This window comes from Sinocyclocheilus anshuiensis, unplaced genomic scaffold, assembly GCF_001515605.1.
Source record: "Sinocyclocheilus anshuiensis isolate Anshui unplaced genomic scaffold, SAMN03320099.WGS_v1.1 scaffold99, whole genome shotgun sequence".
Lineage (NCBI taxonomy): Eukaryota > Metazoa > Chordata > Actinopteri > Cypriniformes > Cyprinidae > Sinocyclocheilus > Sinocyclocheilus anshuiensis.
In genome coordinates this window covers 153,821-173,209 of record NW_015552547.1, presented here as the reverse complement: position 1 = coordinate 173,209, position 19,389 = coordinate 153,821, and the positions used below count along the sequence as shown (strand labels likewise).

Sequence of the window (19,389 nt, the reverse complement as noted above, 5' to 3'; positions counted from 1 at the left end):
TTATTTATTTATTTTTTTTTTGAATGTTGTTCTTTTGAACTTTGTATTCATCAAAGAATCCTTAAAAAATAATGTATCACGGTTTCCAAACCGTCCATCACTGAAAATTGTTTTTAATATTGATATTATTAATAATAATAAGAATTTATTCTTAATCACCAAATCAGTAGCCTATTTTAAAATGATTTCTGAGGGATCATGTGATATTGAATACTGGAACAATAGCTGCTAAAAAATTAGCTTTGCCATCACGTGAATAAATTCCATTTTATAAAATATTAAATGGAAAACAGTTCTTTTAAATTAGAATTTCACATTTTTTACGGTATTTTTGATCACATAAATGCAGCCTTGGTGAGCATAAGAGACTTCTTTTAAAAACATTAAATTAGCTATCAAATTTTTAAATCATATTTTGTAAATCCATTAATTCTGAGACAAATGTATCTCCATATAAGTAGTATTAGTAATGCAGTTAACCATAGGAACTGTAGAAATGCTAAAGGTAAAAAAAAAATAGTAATGGTCATATTTAGTAGTGCTAGTAATACAGAGAAACATACTATCAGTTATAAAAGTAACGATATTATTAGCAGTAGTGGTAATTTTCGGATTAGTAGTGGTACAGTAGTAAAACAGATTTAAATCAGAGTGCTAGTTTCAACAGCAGCGGCAGTAGCAAAAATGGCAGCTGCAGTGATAATACCAGGTTTAGTAGTAGCAGTAATATTTATACTAATAGTGGTTCTGGTAGAAGTGGTAACAGTAGTGGCGATGCTGATACGAAACAGTACGGCACCCAGCAGAGTGTAAGCTGAGATAAATCACTGAAGAAGCTTAATTATATTTGAAATGATACGGCACTCCATATGTCACTGCTGACTGTGGTAACTCTCAGAGTTATGGCGTGTAAAGTGGATGGGTGCTGCTGTAATACAGTGCAATCACAGTGCAGTTCTAAGTGGTGTGTTCCTGTGCTGTAGGGAACAGAGCAGAACTCAGAGAGAGAGAGACAGAAATTATGATTGAGGGACACAGTACTTGTGGTGGAGCTGGGAGGTGTGCAGGTAGAGCTCTTTCCAGGACAGGCAGCACTGGATACAGTCATTCAGAATCTGCTTGCTGGAGATCACATAACCCTGGAAGATCCTGTCCAGAGAAATCTCCCGACAGCACAGACGGATGATCTCATTACTAATCTGCAATAAACAACAACACATGGTATAGATATGTAAATAAACCACCCAATGATCCGAGTATCTGTATCTGTCTTTGTGTCTGTATCTACTGCATGTCAGGATGTTCAGCCTCATAACTGAGGATTTGCACATGAATGTTTTATGAGAGAACCGCATTGACTGTACCAAAGCAAGCACAGACAGGTTTGTGCCGTAATGTGCTCCGCATTCAGGTGTAGATTAACCTTGAGTACACACTTTGCTATGAATCAGACAGGATTTGCTCCTGTAAAAACCCTGGCTTTTGCGCCTGGTGTCTTTCAAACATATGCACCTTATAAAAACAGAGATCATTGTAAAGAAACGAGCAAAAAAGAATGAAGCGAAGGTAACAAAGAAGGAAGAGAGGAAGAGAGGAGAAGAAAGTGTAATTATCGTTGAAGATATATATAGTAGAGGATGTGAAATGACAGATTCCCATTCATTCTCGGCTTCATCTGAAAGAAGAACCCCATACAGCACTGAAACAAGTATGTGTGTGTGAGAGAGAGAGAAAGAAAGAAAAAAGAGAGAAAGAAAGAAAGAAAGAAAGAAAGTAGTACATGTGTATATCTATGGGAAAGGGGGAAAATGTGTATGTGGAAGAAAAATGCGTGTGTGTGTTTGTGCCATGCTGCAGTAATGTGTACAACACGCTGATTACAGTGCCAGGCAAATTCCTGTTTTAATGAAGGAGGCACAAAACAAGAGGAAATTAAATTGATATGCAAATGACTCAAAATTCTCATTTAAGCAAAAGGTTAAGAGAGCCACAGAATTAAACAGCTTATGAGTTCATAATATATTTATTTTTTCATTCCTCTCTTTACAGAGAGAACAAAATAACCTCCTGTAAATGAAGACAACACATGTCCCAACGCCTGCAACTCAAGAGATTTCTAAGGCCTTGTTCAATCAGAGACGTTTCTTCCATTTCTGTCACAGCAGCTCTTGAAAATTAGCAGAGAAGCGTGTCTTAACTTTGGCGCAGGGGAAAAAAATGAGTCGCCGGCTTTCTTTGGGGAGCTGAGAGTAGGGTTAGGTGGACATAGGAGGTAAGAATAGATGACAGGCGCTGAGCTTTAAGAAACCCCGGCAGATGGTGTTTCATATCAGGGAATAGACGGTGGGAAGCAGACAGCTCATAAAGCTGTGAATCCCATGTACAAAGTAACAATGAGCACATCAGTCTCAGAATGCCTGCACAATTAGTACAAATTATTCTTTTGAAGGCCTTATGTATTTGAACTCTTTCTTTACCTCTATTTTTTCTCTTGGTATAAAGGGAAAGCACACCGGAGTCCAAAGCCCATGGCCCCAAGCGCTGGCTGATTGGAAAATGATATTAAATCCAATGTAGGCTCTACCAGCTCAGAGAAACAGGACGGGGGGAAAAACAAACCAAAAACAAATAAAAGAAATGCTAAAGCCCTGAGGGAGAGACAAGGGAAGGTGGTCGTGCACACATACAAATCCACGCACAAACACACACATCGTGACTCAAATGCCCTCTGATTGGAAATTATTAGCTGGAAACCTCTGACTGGAAACTGAATCAAGAAAGCAAGTTCTGCTCCATGTCTTTTCTCTCTACCTCCGTTCTTTCCCTCCTTCCTTACTGCAAGCACAATAAAATGCTTCCCTGCTGAAATAATCAGGTTTCTTATGTTATTTTACGTCTTAGAGTGGAAGAAACCCACTGAAAAAGAGTGCAAATACCGGGGCACATTTCACCTTCATTAAACACAGCACTGCTAACACACTACTGCACGCAGCCAATGACAACAAAGCACTGGGTGGACTTTACAGACCATTTAGATGTATTTGTTTATGGGTGTTGATAGAAATCACCATTAAATTCTGATTTTAGAACAGTTTCCTCAATTTATTCTAAAATGTTTAATTTCAAGTTTGGTCAGGGAAGTTGATCCCCCATCAGTCCTATAGGACCATGTGCCAAATCTGTGAACCAGGTACAAGATTCAAGTCAGTGAGCATTAATGGACCTTAGCGGGTGATTTAAACTCATAGCACATTCATGACAAGGTGGAACTGCCATGAGAAAAATGGCATCGTTATTTCATAGAATAACAGTAAAAACATAAAAATCTCCACAGTGAGAGCCTATATCAGTCGCAGGAATCTTTCACTCAGGCAAATAGAAATTAAATTTTCCAGCAGAAAAAAATGCATGTAAACTGATGAAGGCTCTTTTTCATTGTAGGAGAAGAGAACTTTCTTTTGCTTCAAAAATCATTAATTTATAGCATAACGTAAGCCATTTTCATAGCACAAGCATTGACCTAACACAATAGAACTTTTCACATTAGATAGTCTGTGTATTTGACAAGGTAAGAACAAAGTGCAGAGAGCTCACTTGACTGAACTGCAGGTAGTTGGCCTGGGTAAGAGTGTGTAAAGAATTACAGTGTTGTGAATGAACAGAAGTACTTTTCTGGCAGACTAAAAGAAGGGCTCTAGATACAGTATATCTGTTTTTGGTTGAGGGGTGGTGCTGCAATGACCAGCAGCGCTTGTGTTAAAAAGGTAATTTACCCCTAAAATTAAAATTCTGAATAGAAAAGAATATTCTGAAGATTATTTTAAATGTTTTTGTCTACACATTAAAAGTCAAAGGGGTTTGAAACAATACTGTACCATGTTGACTTATATTGCATAGACAACCCATTTTAAAACACTGTAAAAATACTACAGTTAAAAACTTTAATTGGTTAACTTAGTCCCTGCTTGGCATCACATGATTATATTTTATGTAAATAATTTAGTTTCTTCTTATTTTTGCTATCAGTAAAGTACATTAGGGTGTGTTGCATTTAGATAATGTTTAATGTTTATTGCATTATTTTAGTGCAGTGTGTTACCAAGATGATGTTTTATCTTTGCACCGTCTATACAAGTATTGGCTATGTTTAATGGACAAGCATCTTACAATGAACTCAGATTCATCATGTGGCTTTTTATTGTACCAATAGTATTATTATGGTGGTGGTGAACTGTATATTTTATAATAAAAAGCAGATTTTGGTTCTTCAAGTAGATTGGTATGTTAACATTATCATAATCACTTGAATAAAATAGATGGCTGTTAGTTACAGGCATCCCATAATACCCGGAAACACTGTCACAGTATTTTTACAGTGAATTTCTGGCAACCACAGCTGCCAGTTTTTTAAATATAAATTTAACAGGATATCGATATTTTATGGTGTATCTTTTTTGTGCTACACAGAAAAGAGAAAGTCAGACAGGTTTGGAATGACACAAAGGTGAGTAAATGATGACAGAATTCCATTGTTGGGTGAACTATCCCTTTAAGTTTGAACAAAAGGGAAACAAACAGGAAAAGATTGTCTAGACTTGAACTAATTCAGCACATGCAGGTCAAAGGTGCAAATGTGACCTCAGAGAATAAAAATGGCCCTCTGGAAAACAATTGCTAATTCAATGTGGGCATTTCAGCATGTGCGCACAATCTCACCCCTCAGGAAACAATTAGACCAAATATTTTTGTAGCAGTCCGATTTGCCTTGATGTGTTTTTTCAAAGAAGAGAATGAAAGAGAGGAAAAAATAAAAATGAAACAGACAAAAAAGAGAGGGAAACAAAGTGGCAGTGGTACCATGTGATTCCAGCAGAGGAAGGGTCAGAGCGTAATTACAGAAGGTTAAACGGTTTCCCTGATGCTCTCAAGGAGCCAGGGATGGAAATGAAAAGCAAGTGAAGTGATGCGAGCGGGTGGCGTAGAGACGCAAGGCCCCCGCTCCTCTGATCTGAAGAACTTGTGTTACATGTGCTACAAGACTGCGGCTGATGGCTTATCTATGTGGTGGAGCCCAAAGCAATCCGAACTTTGATGTACAGGAAGCAGAGGAGGGGGATGTGGGATCCAGGCATCAGGTACTAGTATGACTGTACAGGTCTGTGTGAGTGAATTGAGGGAAAACCTCTGAGCATGAGAGCTTAGCTGATTCATACAAAATTATGCATGAAGTGATTGATCTGTGAGCCTAGACAAAGGGTTGTGCATAACAATAAAAATGTGTAGTGGATCAATCTTCATTGTCGGAGCACTGAAAATCAATTCACTCGATGATATCATAAAGAGGTAACCTATCATATAATGTATCGCTTTACTCAATCATTCTGCACAGGGGATTTGCATTTGTAGAATGTACACATAATGCAATAATACAAAAAAAAAGATTACATATTATCCATAATATAGCATTTTAGCATTATCACATGAGCAATTGTGAGCTTTTAATACTTTTAATTAGGGATGCTCCGATCAGGATTTTTGCAGCCGATACCGAGTACCGATTTCTTGTCATGGTGATTGGCCGATACCGATGCCGATTCTGATGCTTCAAGCTTTATATAGACGGTTTCATCGGGCGCACGCGCCTGGCCCGAAGTTAACTTCCGGTCTGTGTTTGTTTATCAGTCTGGCTATGGCGCCGGCTACAAACGCAGTTAAAGTTAAGGTGATGAGTAGACTGAAGTTGGGCTCAGGTGGTTGTGCTGTGGGATGTGTTTCCCATACATTTATTTATTTGTGGCGCTCGCCACAATATCAAAACTGACTGATTTTCCAGAAGGCTTCGTTGAATAAACATGAGCACGTACTGCACGTTTAAAAATCAAAACGAGGCGCGGGTGTTTTTATATCACTGTATTTCTGAAGGAAGACTATCTTTAGAAAATTTTCGATGTCATTTTCATTTCATCTAGCCTGTAATGCCTGATAATGCAGCAGTTTGTGAGCGGAGCACTGCTTTATATACAGCCGTTACTGGAGAAACCTCTATGTCTGCCGCTTTTAAAGCACCTCCTGCTGGCAGAGAATGAATTTGCATTTTCAGTAAGTCCGTCTGATTTATGCTCCAAATCCACGGGTGGGGTAATAAAAAATACATTCTGATTATTTGCGGGCGGGTTGCGGGTGGATAAATAAATAATAAATGATGCAAATATTTAAAAACATTTTTAAATACATTATTTTTCATGAGGCAGACGATTTCGTGTGTGTGTGTTCATTCACCTGATCGGGAAGTTGCAGTGACAGAAACGGTGATACATAATAAATGCAAATATTAACTAAATTTTTTTTAAATATTTTTTTTTCATGAGGCAGACGATTTAATGTGTGTGTGTGTGTGTGTGTGTTCTTTCGCCTGATCGGAAAGTTGCAGTGACAGAAACTGACATTCCAGATAAAGTTTGAAAAGAGTAAAGCCTGTGTTAATGCTATTGAGTAGGCTAATATGGCCAAAGAAGATATTTTGTTTTATAAATAAACGTTCATTTAAAAGCAGCCCACGATCAACGTGTTATGTTACCGTTATCCCTTACGGCTCCGAAGAGGTTTTGTTCCGTTCTCCACGCTGTGACAACTCACAAAAGACTACTTTTAGCCAAGCAGCGTGGAGAGCCGCTTCAGAAACATGCCGCGGCTGGCTCGTAAACACAAGCACTGACTAGAGTGGCCGCGATCAGCTCCGGTAGCCGTGGAGCCATAACGTGCCGCAGACGTGTGCAGTGAGGCGCAGATCAGCTCTAACGTCACTGAATCTGCTGTTAAAAATGAACCATCTATTCATCATATCATCACGCAAAGCATACACAACAAATAGCAAATTTTTCATTGTTTCTCGAAACGTCATAGCATTTCCACACCAGCGATGACATGACTGTGGCGCCAAATCATTTATGTCCCCACGCATCATGTACGTCATCACGCATTGACGTCATCAAATTGCGATCGGTTCGTGAGATCGGCCAAGTGTAGTGAGTACCGATCGAGTCAGAAAATGTGATTATCGGCCGATACCGATCTCCGGCCGATCGATCGGAGCATCCCTACTTTTAATACAATAAACAACAAGTTAATATTGAGTAACTTCGGACAAAATATTGCCAGTTACTGCCAGTTACTTAGAGTCATGCATTGTGTGTCTCTGAGCAAACACGCAATATTAGCATTCCTGAATTAAAATTAATTACCTTGCATAATAGAGCTGTGATCCTGTCACGGGTGTTGTAGTAGCTGGAGTTGACCCATATCACACGGATGAGGTTAAGGATGTGAGCGAGTTTGGGTGCAATCTCACGAGGTTTAAGCTGAGCAAGCTCCTCACATGGCTCTTTCAGTAGGGACAGGAAGGAGACGTTTGACTGAGCCTGCAAAGTACTATCCTGGAAGGAAAAAAAACAAAAATCAATGTTACTTCAATGTTGGAAAATAGATAGAACAAGATATAGAATGATAGACAGAATGAAGGATAGATGCATAGCTGGATAGATGACAGATAGATAGATAGATGCATAAACCAAAAGAAATAATGTTAAATGGATCCTTAGGCAGACAGACAGATAGAGAGATGCATAAACCAAAAGAAAGAATGTTAAATAGATGCTTAGGCAGACAGACAGATAGACAGACAGACAAAGAGACAGAAAGACAGATGATAGATAGATGATAGATAGATAGATAGATAGATAGATAGATAGATAGATAGATAGAGATAAACATTCATGCATTTTGTTATAAAAACATTGAGATAAACATCCTTTTACTGTAACATACAGGATTTGATGAACATGCTCCTCCCAAATTTAGCACTACCTAAACCAGGTCAAATAATTGAGAACAACACATTTACATTGCCCTGATCAGTGTTGGGGAAAGTTACTTTTAAAAGTAATGCATTACAATATTGCGTTACTCCATAAAAAAGTAACTAATTACGTTACTTAGTTACTTTTTATGGAAAATAATGCGTTGCATTACTTTTTATACTAGTTACTTGAAAAAAAGTAATCTGATTACGTAACTCGCGTTACTTGTAATGCGTTACCCCCAACACTGGCCCTGATTTCACTCATCTAAAGTCAGTTTGGCACAGTTAAGGTCAACTTCAGTGACATCCGAATAAGCTTAAAGGGTTTTACCCCAGTGGGACTTGTTCTTGGATCAACACCCTTTGTTGACTGCCGCCATACACAACAGTGGCTGTTACGGGGCAGTGATCAGGCACACAGCTGACTCTACAACATCATTATTACAAGCAGCCATGGGTGCCCCTGAAGGTCAAATAGGCCTGATGTTTAATTATTTCACTCTGGTCACATTGATTTTTTTAGAGGCTTTGGAGATTGTATGAAATGAAGGACGGCAGTTGCTTCAGCCTTGCAGTTTTGCGCAGTATGAAGCTGGAGGCATAACAATCAGAAAAAAGGACACGTGTCCTCCACACTGATGCAGGACTAGCTTCCTCTATCTAAACCCCAATCTTGAGTCATTATAAGAACAACCATAAACTGATCCAAAATCAGTGTTAAGGGGCAACGAGGGTGCGACACTAAGCGCTGAGGTAGAGCTGACAGACATGCTCCGTCTCCCGTTGAAATGAGAAGCCGGGCCAACTCGTAATAGCGAAGCCCGAATGTGAGACGGCCTCATTTCCGAAGGGTGAGGAGAAGCCGTTCAGAAGCCGCATATAAATCATCAACAGCCAGAGAATGTTCTTGTTCAGCCCATTACCCCTCGGCTCAATTCCTGCCATGTAGCCCCACACATATTTTCACACACACATGTAGATGCTCAGCTGTACCTGGATCTGCTTGGCTAGTTTACAGAAGGGTGGGATGTAGGTTGATGTGTAGAGCTGCAGAATCGCCTGTATATGACAGACTCCAGGTTTCTGCAGCTGCTTACTAATGCTGTCCAGATCAGCACAGCGGCTCTTCCAGAAAGAGATCTCCTCCAGGAGGCCCGAGGTGTCTCCTATGTCACTCACGGGTTGAGCGCTCAACACTGCTTTTATTTGACGTGTCCAGTGGATCATCACCACTGGGAGACAGAAAGAGAGAAAAGGGATTTGTGAGGAGCTGCATTCTATTTACTCAAACCAGCAATTCTGCACTGAATCTCTGGCCACAGAATTCAGCAGAAAGTTTCATTTAAATGTCCATCATTCACAAAGTTCTACACACCCTTGCATGATCTTTCATTAAATACTGTATGTTGGCTCATTTGAATGCTTTTAGCAACTACTAAGGGTGTAGTACTCTTCTATCATCCAGTATTTGACTATTTAAATGTAAACTACTTGACAATTATAGAATCTTGAAAAGTGTGTATTCCATCCCAGAATGGAGTGAGACGAATGCTGCTGTGGATGACTACTGACTACTGACTGTGGGGGAAGTTGTGGCCTAATGGTTAGAGAGTCGGACTCATAACCCAAAGGTTGTGGGTTCGAGTCTCGTACCAGCAGGGATTGTAGGTGGGGGGAGTGAATGTACAGCACTCTCTCCCACCTTCAATACCACGACTGAGGTGCCCTTGAGCAAGGCACCGAACCCCCAACTGCTCCCCGGGCGCCACAGCATAAATGGCTGCCCACTGCTCCGGGTGTGTGTTCACGGTGTGTGTGTGTTCACTGCTGTGTGTGTGCACTTTGGATGGGTAAATGCAGAGCACTAATTCCGAGTATGGGTCACCATACTTGACCACATGTCACGTCACTTTTTTTTTTTTTACTCTGCTCCCGAAACTCCATCGAATCTCACTTTAGAGGCGGCTTTTTGAGGACATGGTCACTGAAGGTCAAGTTTGCCCTCAAGAGCATCTCAACACATCCCATTGGTAATGCTTGTTTTCAAATCTACTGCTATTGGGTATTTTGGCCGTGACCAGTTTACATTAACCAGCATTAAATTACTGTTTAGGGACAGTTCACCCAAAAATGAAAATTCTGCTATTAATTACTCACCCTCATGTTGTTCCAAACCCGTAAGACCTTCGTTCATCTTTGAAACACAAATTAAGATATTTTGGATAAAATCCGAGAGCTTTCTGACCCTCCATAGACAGTAATGGAACTACCACATTCAAGGCTCACAAACGTATTAAGGACATCGTTAAAATAGTCATCAGTGCCCTAGTAAAAAAGTAATATATTTAAAATACATCTATTTCATACTAAGTATAGTTCAAATCTATTGACATATTTACTGACAGATAACTCGAGACTAGTGGTGGGCGATATGACCAAAATCTTGTATCACGATATGAGTAATTTTATATCACGATACCGATATATATCATGATATAGTTATTTTTTATTTTAATAAGGTTATGATATTAAAAATTTTTATACCATATAATTTTCATAATGCTTGTCACCAATGTCAATATCAAACTAATACAGGAAAATAATTATAAAAAAAAAACTCAAGCTCACTGGAGATAAATAAACAGTCAGTGATAAAATAAGAACAAGAAACGAATTAAAAAAGCAATAGGACCCTAAACTACAATAAATAAGAAATGCATTAAATTAATCTATCTATATATCCATATCCATATATATATATATATATATAGGCATAATTATTATCATTATCATTATTTATTTATTTTCATCTTATTCTAGTTACAAAATTGATTTAGTCAAGAGCAGTGAGAGATTTTCTCTCACTGTTGTTTGATTAACATGAATGGCAGACAGGACGAATATTGGACAGCTTCCCCTTTAAGACCGAAGTCCGGATCCAATATACTGTTACACATGCGCTTTCTCCTGCAACTGTTTACGTTCCCTTAATACCTAAATGACTGTGTTTATGAGGATACTTGCAAAGCCGGGCATTTGGATGCATATAAGTGTTTATGCAATCTTCAAAGCCAATAAAGTGGCAAAAATTCTCACGAGCTCTAAACAGAGACAGCGCGCGCATATAGCTCTGTTGTTTGTGTTTCAACGGCCTAAAATCAGTTGTTTTAAACTGCAGTGCTTAAATACTTAAAAACGCTTAAAAACGTGTGCAAACATGAAATTTTCGTGACCACGCGTACAGCAACGTGACGTGAGCGCGCATGCTGTTATTCACATTTCTGCCTGCATCCCCGTCACAATGCATGTAAGACTGCCGTCATTCAAATGATGAAAAAGTATTGCCGTAAACAATGTATTTTGCGGAACCCCGAAATAAACGAGAGCATAATATGATATATCTTAATTTGTTTTCCGAAGACAACCGAAGCTCTTACGGGTTTGGAACGACATGAGGGTGAGTAATTAATGACAGAATTTTCATTTTTGGGTGAACTATCTCTTTAACAGTAATTTAATAATGGTTAAAGAGCAGGTCATATGGGTTTTTGAAAAATATCTCTTTGGCAGTTTATAACGTAGCTATCCTTAAATGAAAACAATCTGCAAAGTTGTTAATCAAAAAAGTGCATGATACATAAAGATACCGTCTCTCAAAAGAGAGAGTCGATTCTGAATCGCCTTAACGAGTCGTCAGAACCCACTATTTCCTAAGAATGTGTCGATTAATGTAGACTGACGTTGTTCTAATAATTACTTCATTTAATAACAAAGAATGTAGTGTAGCGCACAGACTTTATAATCATTGTTAAATTGCTGTATATTTTGCTGCACCGGCAGTTATAAGGTTAATGCGGGAGAGACGAGCGAGTTAGTTAGGCTGGTGCGGCTGTGATACAGCTGTTCTGCGTTCTGATTAAAAGTTAAGACAGAGCGTCTTTTGTCTGTCGTTCTTCAAACATTACAGTAGATATATTTTGGTTTACACACTGTATTGTTTCATCAGTTAGTCACGTTAGCACTCAGTGTTTTTGTATTTTATGACATTATTATAAGAACGGATTGGAGCACTATATTATTGTTTTATGTAAAGGTGCTTTGTCAATCGTAGCGCTCGCTAACTTGCTCAAGGAATCCTCTCTGTGCCAATCCCAACAGGCTTGGCCAGCTGACCAATCAGAGCAGAGTAGGTTTATGGAAGGGAGGGGTTTGCTCCAAACTTGCTTGGAATGAATCGATTCGAAATCATTGGCAAATGACTCTAATATTAAATGTATATTCTGAGAAAATTACAATGTTTTCTGACCTTAGATGCATTTAAACCTGTTGTAGGGGACTCCAACACAATATTAGGACACTTTAAAATACAATATGACCTGCTCTTTAATGTAAACTGGTCACAGCCAAAATGCCAAATAGCAGTAGATTTGAAAACAAGCATTACCAATGGGATGTGATGAGATGCTCTTGAGGGTGAACTTGACCTTCAGCGTCCATGTTCTCAAAAAGCCACCTCTAAAGTGAGATTCGATGGAGTTTCAGGAGCAGAAGATGAACATAAGCTCTTACAGGTTTGGAACGACACAGGGTAAGTATTTAATGACAGAATTTTCATTTTTGGGTGAACTATCCCATCAACTACCGGCAACATTTTGTAGTGCTGCATTACATACAGCAATAGCCTACAGTAAATTAATGCCTATACCTGTATTTGGCAAAGTAACATCAGCCAAAAAGTCATCTCACAGCCAGAGCAAGTCATTCAGTTTTGACAAAGGACTACAAAAACAATACAAACAGAAATAATATTCTATATTATTAGTTTGTGGTCAGTTAGACTTTGTTTGTTGTTTTTTGAAAGAAATTAAAACTTTTACATAGCAAGAACTTATTAAATTTATGAAAATGAACATTTTACTAATAAAGGAAGTTCTTTTGAACTTTCAAATGATCTTAAAAATGATCACAATTTTCACATTAAGCAGCCCAACTGTTTTCAACATTGATAAAAATAAGAAATGTTTCTTGAACACCAAATCAGTATATTAGAATGATATCTGTCATCATTCATTCATTCATTAATTCATTCATTAAAATTTAGCTTTGCCATCACATATTTTGTAACACTTTTTAAAAAACACATTAAGGAACACAGTTCCTTAATATAATATTCAGAAATAATATTTCAAAATATTGCTGTTTTTCCTGTATTTTTGATCAAATAAAAGCAGCTTTGGTGAGCATGATATACTTTTAAAAACATTTTAAAAAATCTCACAGACTTTTGAACGGTATATAACAATACACATTAAACTAAGCCTGTATAAAGAAAGGGCACCTTCCGACCTCTTGTTGACTTTAAGACAGTTGAGAAATTTTAAATACAATTTGGAGGACAAACAGTCTCTGCTCTGCTGCCTGCTGTAAAAGACCCTGAGTGGAGTATCATTCATACCGTGTCCTGTTTTTTCTTTTTTTTCTGAAGTTAGCTTCTAAAATGCCTTTTTTCCAACACCTCCAAATGCCCCAAGTATGTCCCTTTAACCCTGGACCCCTCCAGGACCGCCAAATTTAATAAAGACTCCTTTAACTGTCTTAGAGCAGCATGGCAGTGTTGAATTGAATTAGCCCTATATTTTTGCCCTTCAGCTGTGGTTACTGTGTAAATCACACTCACAGGTTCTAGCCACGGACTGTCACGGTAGATGTAATTTCCTGCATACGGCATGTTATGTACTTTTCACACTGTTCATTCCTCACAGTCCACTCCATCAGAAATTATTCAAGCCCTCACACACCCATACACACACGACCACAGTCTTACTCTCCAGCCTTTGCACCAGACTCTTGTTCGTGACGGCCTCTTCTGGGCGGTGCTGCAGAGCCTCCAGAGGGACGTACAGCACAGTGCTGCCCAGCAGTTTAAATCTGCTGTCTGTGGAAAAAAAAAACAATAGTTGGACATCAGTAATCCGATCAGTGAAAGTCATCCATACCAGCAACACCAAGTACAGCACAGCACATCATCACATCCATCATGTCACTCCTCATTCTTACTGCTACAGACAGCAAATCCATCCAACATTATAGTGCTTTGCATGTTGGTGAAATGAATCAACACAAGAGCATAAAAGGGAAACACAATAAAAGTTTACTGCTATGCTTTCATGCCTGTGTGGCACGTCTCAGCCGTCACAAATGGTTTTTATGACTGCTGTTCGTTTTCTTTGTGGTTTCTACAGTATCCGCTGCTCCTTCCATGCTGGACATCAAAACGATGCTTGCTGCAACCACTTTAACAGGCGTTTAAAGAATGAAAGGCAGATAAAAAGATAATAGAGGTCTGTCACTACATTTTTGGAAGGAGAAGTCTGATGGAGGGAGACAGAAGAAAGAGCAAGATACAAAAAGTTCGTAGCATATTGAGAGATGAAAAGATTAAAAGGAACAAGGCCAATGTGTACAAGCTCGACTAGCTGCTTCATTCTGTGATGGCAGTTATGAGACGTAGAAATAAAAAGAGTGGAAGAACACAATGACAGCATTCGATTGGCCTTTACAGGGAGAACAAAGACAAGCAAACAGGATACACCAGAGGGAAAATAATGAGACATCAAAAAAAATAAATAAAATAAAATAAAATAAAGCCGGAAAGTGAATGAGTCAGCTGGCTGAGATGCAAAAAAATGTGCATGTGTGTGTATTTGTGTGTCTAATCCTATAGAGTATGTGGCTTTTTTGTGTAGGAGTGGGTATACAGTGTCTATATTTATTCAGTACAAATTCCAGGCCAAATTCTTCAGCTTTGGTAGATGAGAGAGACGAATTGGCAAGGCTTTACCTCACGGAGTAAGAATGAACTGAGCCTGTGCTGTTATTTTTGGAAAAGGCATGGCTAACATCAATATAACTGTGGCCCCTTACTCACTTCTTTCAATTGTAACCTGAATTCCCTCTGAATTACACCATTTTAACCAGCTTAATACATCACTTAAGAGCACTTTGTGACCTCACTGTTATTTGTTAGCTTAATTAAAACAGATTCAAGGTAAATTTGCGGTATGGCATTTGAATCATCTTTCCATACATCTCCAATGGTTTTAAAAATGTATTTCTTGGCACCCAGTCTTACCGCCTCAAACATGATCTACAGAATTATGTGCTAAAAGAGGAGAACCAAAAGGCGAATTGTTAAAATTGTCGAACGGCTTTCTGATTACCCGGGAGCACTGCGGTAGTGCCTTTCCCCATGTCAGAAGAGCCTGTGATTGGTGGCTGTGTTATTTCTGTTTAGTCAGAGTCGTGCTGCTCTGGGTGATGTGGGTGTGCTGATTGGACTGATGAGCATAATAATTGAACCATCACAGTGCTCCACTGTGCCCAGGTGATTACCTCAGAATGGCTGACGGTGGAGAAGCTCAGTCAGATTGCAAAAAACCCCCACAAAAGCACTGATTCTGAATCAGCTACGCCTGTTAAGCCGATGGAGAGCAAATCAAAATACAAAATGTAAATGTGATCTCAGGTCAGTAGTGCTTGGGTTTAGCTTAATGTGAAAGAAACATATATGAAGAAAGTCGCTGACTGCAATATGGATGAAAGGAAGGATCAATAACATACAGTAAATGTGAATTGAAATAGAAAGTGGTAGTAAAAGAGAGGTCAGTGCACTTCAGTGAGCATGTAAATAATAAAGCACCCGGGCTGCAACGCTGTACTTTCATTATTTTTTTTAATGAAAAAGAAAATGAACTTTCAATTTTCAAAGTAACTTTTGAAAGAGTTTGAGACATTAATCAAAGATTGTATGTCCTTCAGGCAGCTCCTTACTGTACATGCACTGTAATAAATTATTTTTCAAAACTGTAAATAAAGATTACTGGAGTATGTTTTATAAGAAAATAATATTTCAGGCTTTCTACTTAATAATATTGTGTTTAATTCAATTTGTTAACAGAGTGTCTATTTACACTAAGTGCAAATAGCCTGCCTTGTTGGCAGAGGCTATTTACACTAACTCAGCCCACCAACATGTGATTCGGCTAGTCAACAATTACAAAAGACAGGTGACAGTCGGCAGCTCCAATGGTGCAAATGGTAAAACGTGTGTCGTACTCATTTTGACGCGATCGACCCAGGTTCGAGTCCGCCTTTAGGCAAACTTTTTTCTTCCTTTTCAAATTTCAAATCACATCACAAATCACAACAAGCATTTATTTTCAATGAAAATGAAGGAAATAAACAAAAAGTTGAAAATAAAGTATCGGGTAGGTGTAGGGAGGGCTTTATTGTCCCAATATGGTGGCATCCATTTAATAATTTGAATTAAAATTTAAATTTACATTCAATAAGTTATTATTGCATACTTTTTTATAATGTACTACAATACTGAGGTGCAGATAATTGCCACTATTTGCAATAAGTAGTATAAATAGCAGAAAATCTTGTTATTTTAACAGTGTAAATAGAATCAATAGCTATTTGCATTTAGTGTAAATAGCATATCACTAAAAAATGCTGCTATTTGCACTTAGTGTAAATAGCATCTATCGCTAAGAAAATATGCTATTTTCACTTAGTGTAAATAGCATCTATTGCTATTTGCACTTAGTGTAAATAGCCTCTATCACTATTTACACTTAGTGCAAATAGCCGCTGCTATTTGTTAATTGTTTCTCTTCTAAATTATTTGTAAAATTTACAAGCAATTTCTGAGAAAAAAAAATAGTTTTTGAAAAATGTACATTTTTTTCCCAATGTACACGATTTTAAAACCACCAAGACACCCTTCATGGCCACCTTTTCAACTGTTATTAATGCATGTTACTTCATGCTGTGCCAACTGTAAAGTCACAACAAATAACATACAAGTGTATACAGGAGGTTACTGTTACTGTCTGAGGAGGGCCCACACTAGATGGCGCTGTGACTGTCTGTCATTACCTGTAACTTTGCTGAGGAAGCGGTGCAATTCTACAGAGTAGTTGTTCTTGGCGGTCTCAGGCCAGGCAGTGCTGAGGGTGACCTGAGGGGTGTGAATGCCATTCATCAGCCTGAGGAGACCCTCTATTGCCCCTCCCCTTACAGAACCAAACTGCACCGTGCTCCTAAAACTCTCCTCTGTGATTATACTGTCCTCTGCCCGAATGAAGTAGGACATGTGCTCAACCACCTGGGGGGAGTGAGAGAGAGAGAGAGCGAGAGAGAGAGAGAGAGAGAGAGAGTGATGGAAGATGGATAAGTGGGAAAGAGAAGATGTTGGTAATTCATGTTTTGAGTGCTAACTGATCACCAGAGGTCATCACACACAGTTTAACAATGAGAGTAGGGCTGGACGATATAGCTAAAAAATTTATCAACGATATAATGTTTCATATCGTTCGGTATCGATAATTATTTACATTTTTTATAACCTTTTTTAAAACAAAGATCAATAGAAATTTTTTAAATTTAACCACTATATTTTTAAATTAACCCAATTTATTGAGACAAACAACAAATATTTTTTTGTTTTAACAATCAAACACAAAATAAAAATTAAATATCTAATTTCTAATGTTTTATATGCAGATTAAATGGGTCTTAAAGGGGTCATATGATGCTATTTTAAAGATCATTATTTGGTGTATTTGGTGTAACAGAATATGTTGACATGCTTTAATGTTCAAATGAGCAAAATAATGCAGCACATTTAAATTGTCAATGCAAGGAAGTAACTCTATAAAAAACGTGCATTACATCTAAATGAACTCATAAAAATCAAATATAATTTCATAAATGGATGGCTTGGTTTCGGTTTTAACCTAATCAAGATCTTCTCCACATTGAGCTTCTATATTTCTTCAATATTTTGAACGCAGCAGCGGCGCGTCTCGTGGGCTAGACTAGCAAAACATTAAAATACAACAACGTCACTTACATCATCACCGCATCTCATGCGCCACTGATGACGCTCCCTGATGTACACCTAACATTCAAATGCAAATGTTTATTTTACATTCGACTAATATTCATTCTTTATTTACAATCTCCTCATCACAGGCAGGCTCAGCACTCATTTCAGCATGTGTTCGTTTTTGTGTGTGCTGTCTGCGTCACTCATAGCACCTGCCTATATCGTGCACTATATCGAATATTTTTTCTATCATTATCGAAGAAGGTGTACCATCGATAAATATCGATACCGTTTTATCGCCCAGGCCTAAATGAGAGCTTTGGTATCCTTGATATAAGTCACCAGATGCATTAGAAATGAACACAACGCATGAAGAATAAATTTATTGAGAAACCCCTGCATGTTCCTTCATTAAATTGAAGCTCAAAATATCACTATAAAAACAAGCACCTGAATAATCTTCACAGTCTTTATGAGATTGTGACACATAAGGCTCTGATTGGGATGTTAAATGTCATTTCTCAATATAGAGCTGCAGCATACCTGAGCTGGTATGGCATAGTCCACGCGTAGGCTGGTGAAAGGGTCATGGTAGACAATGAGAAGCCTGACAGAAGAGTCTGAGATGAATTTATCCAAGGCTCGCTCACTTTCCTCTGTCCAGGACTCCTTTGACACACCACTCAATGCTAAACGCCGTTTAAATGCTTCTCTCTGGTGGGAAAAAAAGATCAGTTAATTATAATAACCAATCTAAGTATTTTAAATAAATATATTTTTTTATTTTGTTTAAACAATCGTTCAAAAGATTGGGGTCAGTAAGATTTTTAAAATGTTTTTTTTAAAGACTCTTACACTCACCAAGAATCCATTTATTTGAGATAAAAACAATAATATTGTGAAATATTATTTAAAAATTTTCTATTTTAATATATTTTAAAATGTCATTTTAATTTCCTGTGGTGGCAAAGCTGAATTTTTAGCAGCCATTACTCCAGTCTTCAGTGTCACATGATCCTTCAGGATTTTCAGTAGGGATGCACCGATACTGGTCTCCTGTACTCGTACTCGTACAAAATTACTGTTTCTAGGGATGCACCGATACCGATACTGGAATCGGTATCGGGCCCGATACTGCGCTCCTGTACTCGTACTCGTAAAAATTCCCCGATACCAAAAGCCGATACCACACAGCGTGTGAATAGAGTTGTGTCCAGAAAAAGAACCACTGAAAACAGAACAACCGAGAGTAGAATGGAGTTATTAGAGATTAAAGATGTCTACGAAGTATATGTATGCAATGAATATAAAACATTCAGTATTAATGCCTGTATAGCTGATTTGCACCTGCTGGTAAGCAAATCACGCTGAGTGGATAGAGCGCGCGGCGGCGCAGATGCGCGAGCTTGTCGAGTGAATATCCCTTTCTCACAGCCATCACTGGAAAGTTTGTAGTTCGGGCGGATATGTAAAAAACAAGTAAGTAAAACAATGCACAAGTTACTTAAAGGTAGGGAGTGAGAGTGAGAGAGAGAGAGAGAGAGAGCGAGAGAGAAAGAGAGCGTGCACTTCTGTTGTGTGATCTTTGATGTTCACTCACTTAGCACACGCATCATTTGGATTAAAACTAAATCGT

The 19,389-nt window shown here is 38.3% G+C and overlaps 1 protein-coding gene across 1 annotated transcript in view; it reads right to left on the bottom strand.

The window, feature by feature from the left end:
* Positions 1-19,389, bottom strand: part of dnah2 (dynein, axonemal, heavy chain 2) — a 163,408-nt gene that overhangs the window by 139,482 nt on the left and 4,537 nt on the right. Inside the window, exons 4-9 of the mRNA XM_016454789.1 lie at positions 18,297-18,467; positions 16,802-17,030; positions 13,683-13,793; positions 8,852-9,090; positions 7,242-7,433; positions 1,042-1,199 (exon numbers count right to left, since the gene is read on the bottom strand). Coding sequence (XP_016310275.1) covers positions 1,042-1,199; positions 7,242-7,433; positions 8,852-9,090; positions 13,683-13,793; positions 16,802-17,030; positions 18,297-18,467 — 1,100 coding nt within the window. The remainder of the gene's footprint in view (positions 1-1,041; positions 1,200-7,241; positions 7,434-8,851; positions 9,091-13,682; positions 13,794-16,801; positions 17,031-18,296; positions 18,468-19,389) is intronic.